At 33.4% G+C, this 13,447-nt stretch overlaps 1 protein-coding gene across 4 annotated transcripts in view; it reads right to left on the bottom strand.

Annotated features, from left to right (window-relative positions):
• Positions 1–279: 279 nt before the first annotated feature.
• The window catches only part of TMPO (thymopoietin), a 30,475-nt gene continuing 17,307 nt past the window's right edge, over positions 280–13,447 (bottom strand). Inside the window, exons 4-9 of one of the 4 annotated variants that reach the window (XM_027071036.2) lie at positions 12,020–12,117; positions 5,145–5,264; positions 4,950–5,045; positions 4,424–4,534; positions 3,297–3,385; positions 280–2,480 (exon numbers count right to left, since the gene is read on the bottom strand). In XM_027071036.2, the coding sequence (XP_026926837.1) occupies positions 2,195–2,480; positions 3,297–3,385; positions 4,424–4,534; positions 4,950–5,045; positions 5,145–5,264; positions 12,020–12,117 (800 nt within the window). In that variant the 3' untranslated portion in view covers positions 280–2,194. The remainder of the gene's footprint in view (positions 2,481–3,296; positions 3,386–4,423; positions 4,535–4,949; positions 5,046–5,144; positions 5,265–12,019; positions 12,118–13,447) is intronic. The other 3 variants (XM_027071038.2, XM_027071039.2, XM_027071040.2) reach the window with 3 other exon arrangements.

The raw sequence follows: 13,447 nt of genomic DNA, 5'->3' as shown, positions 1-13,447 counted from the left end.
AACTTAGAAAAGGATGTTATATTGTTCTATATCACTATATTGTAGAGTTGGGGAGGTGCCTCTGGAAGCTTCCCTGTATCATTCTGTGAGTATAATGGCTATACGCTGCTTACCCGTGAACAAACGAGGAGCTGATTATGAAATGATTAGAAGCAAAACATTAAGGAGCAAACTGAAACAAGAACTAAAACTCGACAATCCATAAACATCACATAAGAAATGTTATCAGGCATCTTATAGTTTGTGCTATATAAAAAGCATTTATTACAATGACAAAACTAGAGGTTAATTACTTTTTTATTATTGAATTATATTGTAAAGTCTACATCTACAATTTAATCAGGAAGAAATGCTTTGCATTTACATCAAGGACACATTTATTCTAGTGGAATAAAACAGACACAGACAAAAGACCAAGTACACATTAAAAAAAAAAAAAAAAAAAGACTAAATATTTTACCTGGTCCTACTTTTTACTATTTTGGACCATACCTTTCCTATTAGAAAATTGATCTTACACACATATAAGTTTGATTATCTTCCCATATTTTTAATCATTAAATGTAGTTTCTCACAATTTCTAATAATAAAAAAAAGATTGAAAACTATATGGGAAGCAAAGTTTAGAAACAAGAAAAACTAGACTGCTATTACTGTACTGTAGAAAAGATGAGTAAAATGTGCCCCCTCTGTGGCTCATTTCAAAGAAACACTTTTACTCAAAGAGGCAAGCATTTCTGATCTAGGAGTAAGTTTTCCACTCCCCTGTGGGACCAGACCTACCAAATGTTTCCGATCAACTGTAAAGTAAGTGAAAAATGTCTACAAGATATTTAGAAGCTAAATATCAGAATACAGCTAATGAAATCAAAATTGTGTGGTCTAAATATACATATTAAGCTTTTTACTTTAAAAGTATCTTTTTATTCCAGATGATATTTAAAATAACTTACATCTTTAGTGTGCTTTATGGTCAATGACTGTGAAGTTGAAATTCAAATGAATTTTTGTTTTACTTGATTCTACTAAAATTTCAATTACCTACTATTTTACTTAACCAAGTTATACATGAGGTAAGTTTTAGCTAAAAAATAAATCAACCACAAAGATAAGTTAACCATTTCAAGAGTATACAAAAATCATAATGCCCACTTCATATTCAAAGTTTACAAATTTATGTATTAACTACTTTGTATCTAAGAAAAGTTTACTATGTCATTTCAAAGTAAATACTTTCTGCACTTAAATCAAATTTTGTTGGGAAATATTGGGCAAAAAAAAACAGGCAAATTTTGTTTTTGGTTAACAGAAGACAATGCAATAATAAACCCAAATGGAACCTAAGACCAGTGTTTAAAGTTTCTAACTTCTAAACAGACACACACTTATTTATCTAAGAAATATTTGGACAGAATGTCTCGCTGTAAATAAAAAGTACAGGTTTCCAATTACAGCCTTATAGCTAGCTAAACAGTTTCTAAAAACATGTACAGCCAGCTAACAGTTCTCTAAAACGTGTATGTTGCGCTAAAGATCCCTGCTAAAATATCAACAGCATTTAAATGGGTCTTACTGAAGTAGGACATTCATGATACTAGAAATCTTTTAAAAAGTGAGTACAATAGGGCTATAATAATTACTATTAATAAAAGTTACAGAAGAGATTATTGCTGTATGTTCCCCCATAAACACATCAAACCTATGGCAATTACAAAAAGTACAACCCAAGTTATGTTTTTTCTTACCAAATTTCATGTTTCACATATCTGTAAAGTTTTTATACAGCAGAGAATTCTTAAAATCTTTTCTGTAAGAATTCAAAGTATTTAAATGTGTAGCTTCACATTATACTATCATGTTTTGCCCTTTTTGTTTCCCAAATACACAAAAACAATATACATTTTTCTCAAAAGTGAAATAAGATGTCCACATTAAAAAAATAAAGCCTACAAAAAAGTTCCAGAGCTAAAAAAGATTATATGGCACGAGGTGATCTCCTACTAGTCCAAAGTCCAAAACATTTAAATGAAGTCCATTTATATATTCTGCTTTGCTTTTCAATGGAATACTACATTTATTCAGGTGAAATCACATTATTTTTAGTTCTCAAGTCAACAAGTATACACAAATTTTTTTTTATACAGTTATTAGAAAAAATAAGGAGACCAAATTGGGTGTGCCAAAGAGATATCATTCAGTTGGATTTTCCAGAGCTATTAGAAAGAAAATTAATGAACGGATTTCCTTGGTTGGTTTCCATAGCTTGATAGACCAAAAACAAAAAAATGGCCACAATAACAAACAGCAAAATTTTTATCCACATGGGAATAGAGCGTCCCTTTTTTGTCTTTTCTGACTTGACATCTGCCAAGGGAACATATTTAGGAATATATTTAGATGAAAAAGATTCTTCCATCCTGAAATCACTGAGTTCTAATGGCCGGCCAGCAGCCCCTTTGATTGGTCTGCGGCAACTAGCACTGTTGGGAGTAAAAGCAGGAAGAAAAAAATAAATTTAGATAAAAGTCATGATTCTGATATGTAATATAAAATCTCATTACCACTTCCTAATTTCAAACACATTTCTTGAGATAAGAGTAGAAAACGGTCACATGTAAACAGTGAGGTCAGTCAGCCTATTTAAAATTTCTGTACATTTTTCATTTAAAATGTTGGATGTTCATTCTATTAGAAAATATTCAGAACACTGATATTCACTAAACTTGTTTCCTTAAAGGCTTTTCAGAGCCAATATATTTAGAGGATGAGAGGAAAAAAATAAAGTACTTTGGTGTGATTTGTTCAGTTAGGAAATAATTCAGGAGTTCTCTAAACACAGCCTTTTCAACTAGAAAAGGGAAACTTTTTTACTTCCTTCGAGGTTTGTTTATATAACAAACTGAGAGTTAGAAAAAGGAGAATTAGATAGTAGGCAAATTATTTATAATACTTCAGCTTATCAAAGTTAATTCTGAAACTGACTCAACTTTCAAGAATATGAACTGGTGACTTGGAATTACACTGCTCTCAAAAGAACAGTTTACTTCTGAAAACATGGGTACAATAACCTTGTGAAGAATAAAAATCATAATTTCCCTATTATATGCTAGCCATATTTCAATTAAAAATAAAAGGTTAAAATTCCTGTAGGTGCATATGAAATAATCATGTTGTACATCCTAAGTAGATATAACTTTTATGTCAATTGCACCTCAATAAAGGTGGGAATAAATAAGTAAATAAATAAAAATACCCTAGTAGAATACACTAATACTTGTTTTAATGTATCTGAATACCTAATTCCTGTTGGTGTAGATGCTTCAAAGGGAAACATTTCCTTAAGAATATCCCTTTCTATTCTTCTTTCCTCTGTTTTTTCTCCCACCTAATAAGAAACAGACAACCACAAGTTAACAGTGTAAATGTGCAATTAAAACACAATTTAAAAAAGAAGTTTCAGAGAACAGAAAGCATTCAAGTCTGCCCCAGCTTTTATCACTCCCCTTTCTAAATCCATCATTGCTCAAGTATCCATACACTTCCAAAGCTCTCCTCAAATTTCTTCACTGTGGAGATATGTTAATGTGGTAATGGGGGCAGGGGACTGCCACACATTCAAGCTAACAAAACAACAACCCCAAACCACCCTCAAACTAAAATCCAGTATAGTTAATATGGCAGCGTTAAGTTCCCCCCACTGGATTTCCCATGCTTTTCATTAATATTAAGAGTACACTGTTTCTTCTTCCGTTAAGAATTTTGTAATAACTGATGAAATACAGAAGATATCAAATTAACATGGATCCTTAAAAGTTTTAGTGTATGTGAGTCGATTCAATCTTCCTAACTTAAAAAACACAAAATGATTTTTTAAATTACCTGCTTATTTTGTTTACCTTTATGCCCAGATCAGAACCACCTTCAGTACAAAGTCATTAAAATTATAATGCATCATGCAGTTAGTACTTCAAAGCTTAAGTATACAGGAGTTAATCAATTCAAGCATCATACAAAGTCACTTAAAAGTCCCATTATTTGACCTTTCAGTGAAAAGATAGAATAGCCTCCCAACAGCCCAGAAACACTTTCAACCCACATCCATAACAAAGAGAACACATTAGAAGCAGCACAAAAATGAATACTCCCTTGAAAGGTAGAACTTAAGAGGCACATGGTAGCAAGCTGATAGTATTAGCATATCATACTATATTAGTTACTTTCGACTGTCACTAATAAAAGTATGTCTTTAAAATAATATATGCATATATATATGTGTGTATATATATATACACACACATACACATACACACACACACCCACCCAATTAAGAAAGCTCTGCTCCCTCCCACTGCAAAAGACAAATACAAAAAGTTTCCTCTTTAAAAGATCAATGATAGCATCGATCTAAATTTTATGCATTTACTTCAGCTCTTGTCAATGGTTTCTTTGGTGTTCTTCTGGGTATGTCTGAGAATTCAGTGATTGGCAGAATAGGAGCTGCATGCTTGAAATTTCCAGTCACCCTATTGACAACCTGCCAAGATTCAAATTATTCAGACTCAGAATTATCCAAACATAACAAAGACACGTAAAAAGAAAAAAAAAAGATACTCTCTTTCTTTAATATTCAATACTTTCTCTTAATAAAAATTTAGGCAAAAGAACCTAGAAATGAACATATTCAATGCTTCACATGTGAAGCCTTAGCACTTCTTAAATATTTTAGCAAAAAAGTTTCCTTATAATACTTAGGTAGGATTCTTGTACAAATTGATATATTTAAATTGACTATATTGAAAAATTCTAAAATTCAGAATGGGGAAAATGAGTTTAAAATATAATGTTTAAAAACACAAAATTGAGATTTGCTAAATTTACCACCTCCCCAGTTCTAATTAAAGGGTAATTTACAAAGAATACCACTTGTATAGTTTATGAAACATATTTACTAAGGTTTCGTTGCTTGAAGCCATTATAGTTTCAGCTATGGGAGTACTCTCTGAAATTATTGCACCATCTATACGAAAATGCTCTGAAGTTTCCACCTGTTAGTTTGAAAACAAAACAAAAACAATAAATATAAAATAATCACTAAAGCCCTACCAATCTGAAAACCCAATTCTAAGCAATAAGCCTTGCATCACCCTTTTCCTTGGAGTTCTTCTTGACCCTCTTGTGGATTCCCTAGTTAATGCCTGCAGAGGTCCGCCTTTTGAAGATCCACTTGTCCATTCAGTCTCAGTTATTCCAGCTTGAGAATAGCTCTATTCAAGTATCGACACATTAAAAAGTCATATTCTAACATCAAACACCTTAATAATGGCCACATTACCTAGCACAGTGAGAAGTCATGAAAAATCTCCAAATGCCAGCATTTGCAAACAATGCTATGCCCTCAACATATTTCTAAACGTAATGACTAAACCAATATGTAGGCATTGGAAAATGCTAAAAAGTATGGTAAAATACATTAAAGCATCCAACTACAGGAGCTTACAAATTGTAATATGAGTGAGAGGGAGAAAAGCACATAATTTTATCACTGCTCCTTCTGTGACTTGCTGTTTGCTATTTGGTTCTTGTTTCATAACTGCACCTCTTTGGCTGTCTAAACAAAAAGCAGGCTGATCATGACTATAATAAAGTCATTTATTATAACAAGCCCATTTCCTTTTAAAACAAAATAAAATTTTATAATTGTTAGCATAAATTAAACATTGTCCTTTTCAAGTAGGATTATTTAAAGGTTCAGTTTAAATTATAATCCACACACAACTATCTGAACGTAAAAGTTCCCAGGTGTCAAACTTTTCTTAGAAACAGATACTAAAATTGAGCAAGAAGAACCTGGTGGTAAGTTACCTCTTTCACAAACACACAAGCCTATAATGTCAAGTGCCAAACCTACACTTCTCACTACAGAGATAGCAGTAGTGATGGACCACTGGTACCTTCCAGTCCCAGATTCCTTTCTCCCTGAAAAGCCAATTGATTTTTCCTCATTTAAAAAATAATTTAGTAGTTCTTACATAATAGTTTGAAAACCACTAGACTAGTACTTCTCAAACTAATGTGCATATCCATCACCTGGAGCTTTTGTTAAAATACAGATTATTGATTCAGCAGCTCTGGGGCAGGACCTGAGATTCTGCATTCCAAGTAGCAACTTACTCAACTTTGAAGCCACAATTACCAGATGATTCTTTTAAATTAACCAGAGAACATCTATCAATGGTTAGTATTATACTAAAGTGTGCTTATATTGTCACTTCTGCTTTCAAGCTAATATTTTATCTAGATAACTGAGGTTTTTATATCCAACTCAGTGCCTATTAATTTTAAAGACAGATGTATTTTACTCTCATCCTGAGACAAGGGCGCTCATCCAGTAAGCATGCTTATTTAGCTGGAAACATTACTACCTAAACCCCACAAGGTACAAACATAGTCTCCTATCTAATTTTTTATTTATCTATATTTGGGATTAGTATTAAAGAGTTTCTCTTTGACTCATAATTAGAAACTCTGGGTTCCTTTTCCTGCTATCAGAAAATATGTGCTGAATGCAAACTTAAGATTGATCAAAAGACAAATGCGTAAACAAATTACACACAAATATGATAAATGTTTATTAACAGTTAAATTCCTGATTATTTGAATAGAAGGGAACAATAGTTTTAATCTGAGGTTCTCAATCCTGGCAGCACAGTATCAAGTGGGGAGCTTCTAAGAGATATCAAATGCCCCCAACCCCACCTTAGTCTAGTTAAGTCAGAATCTCTTCTAGAAGGGGCTTGGGCATAGTTAATTTTTACAGCTCCTGAGGGGATTCTAATGTGCAGCCAGGGTTGAGGACACCCGGTTTAAGATACTATAACTGACTTATGATGCTATCTCAAAGTATTTTCTTAAAACTACTTTCAGTAATGCTTCCTCTTTAATAGTCAATTGCTCAATGCCAATAAAATTAGAACCAGTATTTTAAAAATATTATGGTTTGAGAGTGTATCTGCTATTATCAGTGTATATTAACTATTTTAAAACTCCCCAAAGAATTAAAAATTACATTTCTTGAAAGGGCTAATAAAACTGATAAAATATAAAGACCAGATATTTTATCTACAGCCATGAAGATGGCATGTGGAAAAATATCCCCTTTCCTTAAAATTGGTTGTCTCCCAAATTCCAGGATTTTCCATTTGTTATATTTTGAACTGAAATAGTTTATCAAAAATTTTACCAACATCTACTGAAACTACTATGGTTAATAAAAAAAAATTACATGTTTACATTTCTATTAGTTATCCTTGAATTAAAGGTCAAGTTCCATTTAAATATTCTTTATATTCTTCTGTGGAAAGAAACACAAGAAACACCTTGGTTGCCTGTGGGAATAGCTGGAAAGGGGTGGGAATAGCTGGAAAGGGGTGGGAAAGACACTTCTCACTATAAATCATATATACTTCCTTTTGTCCAGGTTTATTAAATTCTTTGGTTGAGGACTATCAACTAATTTTATTAGTTCTTTGACTATCATCATCTAACTGAGAATTAATCATCTTCACAGAAAACTAATGGAGAACTCTTCACACACCAGAAAAAATATTCTGAAGATTTTTTCTATCAGAATCCACTATAAACAAGTGACGATTACTGACTGAAAAGAATGAAAAACATTCCTATGTAAAATTAGTAGTTAACGTGATTGCTGTATACTGTTGCCAAAATACTAACTGCAACTTTCATCTACTTTCAGCAAGATGTTCTCCAGCAACTCCTGAATTTATCAGGAGAAAAACAGGAGACAGAAACAAAAACCTTACATTGCCTTTCAATATGCTATCAGGCAAAAAGTTATTTGGAAGACAGTAGGCAGTTGAGGCACAAAAGAATGCAGGAGCTGGGCTATAAAAAAAAGGCTATAGATCTGTCAGTAAAAATACAAGCTCTAAGCAAAAATTTACACAAAACGAAGTTATAAAAAGAAATAGTATTAATTAAAAGCCACCTTACTCTGAATAACTATTAATTTAGGTGAAATATGAGTAATATGGTTACTCATATTAATTTTTAAAAAAACACAGAATCCTATTCCTCCATTAGAGAAAGGTATTCTCATACAATGCTGGTGAGAGTGTGAAATGTTTTAACTCTTATGCGGGAGATTTGATAACATCAAGCAAAATTACCCAGTAACTTTACTTCTAGATTTCCCCAAGATAAATTGGCTAAAATATGAAATGATATGTGTAAGGCTGTTCATCAGTTCATCTTTGTATTATCGAAACAGCATAACTGAAAATAATCCAAATATCCACCAAAAGTAAAGTGGCTGAATAAATCCCAGTACATCTATAAAATGCAATAACATGCAGTGGTACAGAGCAATGAGGACGATGGCCATACTGTATTCTGATATGGAGTGATCCCCAGGATATGTGTTTAGATTAACAGGTAGAAATGTGCAAAATTCACTGCCTTTTATGTAAGAAGAGGAGCAAAAATAAATGTATACATCTATACAGTAGGCTTCATGCCTAGCATGGAGCCCTATGCGGGGCTTGAACTCACGACCCTGAAATCAAGACCTGAGCTGAGATCAAGAGTTGGAAGCTTACCCTACTTAGCCACCCAGGCGCTCCCTTAATATTTTCAAAAAGAAAATATTAACCAAAAGTTAACAGAAATAGCTACTTATAAATAAAAGGAACAAAGATAAAGTCCAGATTTCTGACTCTCTTATTTATGCCTAAATAAAACCATATACATTTAAAAATCTGTATGAAAGAAAAAAAATTCACTTGTGATTTTAAGCACAATATTTTGATTTTATGCCCTAACGACAAGAAAAACTGCCAAAACAAACAAACAAACCAAAAACCCAAACTGCGTTTTACCTGCCTTATTATCAAGAGTACTGTATTATTTAGAAACATCTGTATAGTGAAACTAAGTAACTCACGTTTTAAGAACCAAGATACTCAGCATAAAAGAGATACAGATAGAACATCCATAAGTTAGACAGCATTCACAAACTTGATGAATTCATGATTTATGTTTTCCTAAAAAATAAGTACTCCTAGCTCTTCCTAGTAAAAAGGGCTGAAAGCAATGACAACCCAGCAGAAATGCACAACCTAGCATCCACTGTAGGTAGCTTCCAAATGTTTTCAATGAAAAAGATTAGGGTTCTTTGGAAAAAATGTCTGATTTGGTAAAAGGCAGGAAATATACATGAGCCTGGGACATCTTACTGTGCTAGAAAACAAGAAACTATCAAAGACAAACAGCGTCAATAAAAGGACACAGAAATCAACTCAGTAATTCCCACTGAATAAGGATGACACAATTTGAACATGGAAAAAGAATGATGAGTGTAACTGATTCATAAATGAAATATATGAAAACCATGCTAGTTAAGAAATATTTTATTGATCACCTCTCAAAGTGACTAGGGCACTTTAATTTGAAAGTTGGCAAAGTATGCTGGCTCTCTTGTGTGAATTTTATTTCAAGGTAACTACGCAGGTCATGAAAGAAGTTGTTTTTGTTTTTTTTAAGTTTATTTGAGAGACAGCTTGAGTGGGGGAGGGGCAGAGAAAGAGGGAGAGAGAGAATCCCAAGCAGGCTCTGCACTACCAGTACAGAGCCCAACACGGGGCTTGAACCCACAAACAGGCTAGATCATGACCTGAGCTGAAACCAAGAGTCAAGACGCTTAACCGACTGAGCCACCCAGGAGCCCCATAAAAGTTCTTTATAAAAGAATTCCAGTTTATAGATGTAAAGGAATAAGAGAATAAGAAAAATCACTACCTTATAACCTCAAACAACATAGTGGTTCTAGGCAATAATCATAAATGGCTATCATAACCATTAAATGAAAGGGTGATGTGGAACTTTAAAATGGATGGGTCATGCTTTCAACATCTGAACCTATTACTAATTTAGCATTGTTTTCCTTCTGAAATGATGCAGTATGACAGCCACACCATTTATGAAGTATTCTGGTCAAAGAAACTGAACCTGAATCTATCCAATCCTCTAGTTTGATGCTGTGCAATATGGTAACCACCAGCCACATGTGGCTATTTAAATTTCAGTTAAATAAAATTAAAATTTTAGTTTCTCAACTGCACAAGCCACATTCCAAGTATTCAATAGCCACATGTGGCCAATGGCTACCCCAACGGACAAGAGATATAAAAAATATTTCCATCATCACAGAAAGCCTAGTACACAGCCCTACCACAGGTCTAACTTCCAGTCTACAGGACATATAGGGTTACAGAACAGGAAATTAAATGACAACTGAAGAAGCAATGTGCCAAACCCAGAATATGGGAAATTCTGGAGAACTGACTTGGTTTCTTCACCAAATTAATAGAGGGGAGTGGAGATAGCTACAGGCTTGTGAGATCAAAACAAAACAAAAATCACCAAATGGTATGTGTAGCTTATTTGGATCCTGATTTGAGTAATTTAATCATAAAAGAGGTATTTCTGAAACTGGAGAAATTTGAACAGATATGAAAAAATTAATGACTTTATTAGGTGTGATAGTATCAGTGTTATATATGTATATATGAAACAGCTATCTTTTCGAAATACATACTGAAAGTACTGACATTTTAATGTATGAAATTATGTTAGAGATTCACTTTAATATATTACAGTAAAAGCAAAATAAAACCAAAAGGAATTTAAAAAGCTAGAGGGTACACGGGAAGATGAACAAAACTGGTAAAACGCTTAAAACAAGTGACACTCTGAGTACAGGGTCCTTAAACACTTCCCTCCAATTTTCTTGATGTTTTGAATTTTGTAGAAGGCCACTATCATCTCCTAAATTTACTCTGTATTTATCCTGTCCCTCAGTTTAGATTCTCCAACTCAATTAAACCATACTTAATACCATCCTCCAACCTGCCTTTTACCTATTATCTGACCAGTCAAGCATTCTTGATGGCACTATACCATCCTGCCTTTATACTGAGAACCAAAATTCTCCACGCTGGTCTATTTCATTGTCCATCACCAGATTCTTCCTAATTTCTCTTTTCGTGTTATTTCCTTATTCTTCAGCATGTCCCTGCTGCTAAATAAAAGGGCAATAATATGTTTATTCCAGTACTGGTTTTGTATTAAACAAAATCTTTCATTGAGTGCTCTATACATTCTCTGCAATCCCCAAGCTTATTTCTAACAAATAGTTCTGAAATTCAACTTATCAAGTACATCAAACCAAGGCAGACATAGCTTAAGCAATCAAGAACTTCCTCTGAGGATGTGTGACTTTAAAATGCCAAAGAGAAGATGGAAAAGTTAAATAACCAACTAGAAAAATCTCCCAGCTAGACAAATTAAAGATAAGGAAAATGACTCTACAGATAGCTATCTTGTAAAGGTCAGCCAAATCAATGCAAGATTAGAGTCAATAATTTGTTCTCTGTTAGTTCAGTTAAACCTGTGCTTATTAGTTCTCTCTTTAGTTTCCTACATTTTCCTTTTGAAAAACTGTACCCTGCCTCACCCACAAATGAAAAAGAATTTTCACCTCAAATAAGGAAAGAAAAGTATGGTTTTAGGAACAGACTAGCTTCAGAGTTGAGGGAAAAGCCACAGAAGACCAGCAAAACTAGAAGCAAAATTAGAAATCTAGACAAAGATACAATATAAAATCCATCCTTTCCTTTAAAAAAAAAAAATGCTTAGGCATTTCCAACCTTTTAAAATATTTCCCTTGAAAGTATGACTGGCTTTGAATCACACTTAGCACAGAATCAAACACAAATGAGACATTTATTAAACACTAGGCTCTTGCAGTTAAGTACAGGCTACGCTACTGACAAAAAACATGAAGTTTAGATTTCTAAGGCCATTTAATGAACAATGGAATGAACACCTCACTGAGGGCTGGAATTTGGGTGTCAACTATTAACCAAAGGCGAGGACATAAACAAATTAGTGCTGTCAGATTATTTATACCTGAACACAGCGATCAGAAAACTAAAGATACCTGATTGTGTTCAACTCTTCTTTGCTTGAGTGTTACTGGAGTCTTTGCTCTGCCCTTTAGTGGTTCTCTCTTCTCAAGCTTGAGCTCTATTTTAGAGTCTGGAAATAACATCGGAGAAACATTACTCTCGGAACTACACAATAAACTACAATGTCATCCTCACTACTCTGGAACCTTCGTTTTAGACATTCTTATGTAAAACAAGTTTACCTACTGGTTATTACCTCAATAGACTACAATTGTTCAACTGTAATTTCTGTCTTTAAAAAGTTTACTTCCCCATTCATATTTTATTCATATTTGTGTATCTCCCCCACTCCTTACGATTTATTCTCCTCTCCTTTTTCTGGATCTAGTAGCCTAAAACATAAAGTGAATTCAAACTGCCCATGGAGGCTTTTCACTCAAAACAGCTTGGATGTGGGAAAAGGACATTAAAACACAGTTGTTACCATTTTTTGTCCATACGGGGCATAACTACTATATGAATAAAGGTTAGCTATTAAAATTTGAAATATGGAAGAGCAAAAGCTATAGGGAATTTTAAGGCTGAAAATACCTGCATGGTATCAAGCCTCTAATAATAATAAATAGATGTGGTGACATTAATACTTTAGGGCAGTTTAAAAGTCCTCCCTTCTGATTTGATGTGATTATAAAAAACCTGGGTACAACTGAGGTTAGAAGAATCCCACTTACATAAAATAAAACTCACAGGTCATTTCTCCTCCTTCTCTCCATAATAAAAAACATTTCTTTGAAGAGAGGCTAGTGCATATATATTAGTTAGCATATCACCACGATGCCAACAACTCAAATATATCTTTTATAGTCTTCAATGTTCCATTCACCTAGCCTTCGTTTTTTGTCACCATTTGAAGAGCTAGATTTTTTAAGTTTTATTTATTTAAATAATGTCTACACCCAACATGGGGCTTGAACTCATGACCCCAAGAGTCGCATGCTCTTCCAACTGAGCCAGCCAGGTGCCTCAGAAGAGCTAGACTTTTAAAGACTTGTAAAAATTTTAGTTAACTTCCACATTTTGTGGCCATTTATCAAAGTATAGCAAAATCAATGTCACTGTTACTACTAAAACTTCTATTACCAAAAATTTAAGTTAGATTATTTTCCTACCAGAAACAGAAATGGGAGTCAATTCTTAAACAAAAAGCTTAGTTTTGCATGAACCCAATGCACTGGTGCTAAAAAAAGTAGTCAGGATAGGTATGTTTTTGCTAATTATCTAGTCTGGTACTAGTCAGTCCACAGTCTACTTGCAAGTCTCCCCAAAAATAAACAGTGATTTTTACCATCTTAGCTCAAATAGTTCAATGTTTACTTAGGATTAAGGTACCAACACTACCCCCCAACCCCAAACTTCTATTAAATGGACTTATTAATATATTTATGTTTAGGATAATCCTT

This window comes from Acinonyx jubatus, chromosome B4 (genome assembly GCF_027475565.1).
Source record: "Acinonyx jubatus isolate Ajub_Pintada_27869175 chromosome B4, VMU_Ajub_asm_v1.0, whole genome shotgun sequence".
NCBI classification, from domain to species: domain Eukaryota; kingdom Metazoa; phylum Chordata; class Mammalia; order Carnivora; family Felidae; genus Acinonyx; species Acinonyx jubatus.
Note: the sequence above shows the minus strand (reverse complement) of the source record. Positions and strands in the feature narration are given on the sequence as shown.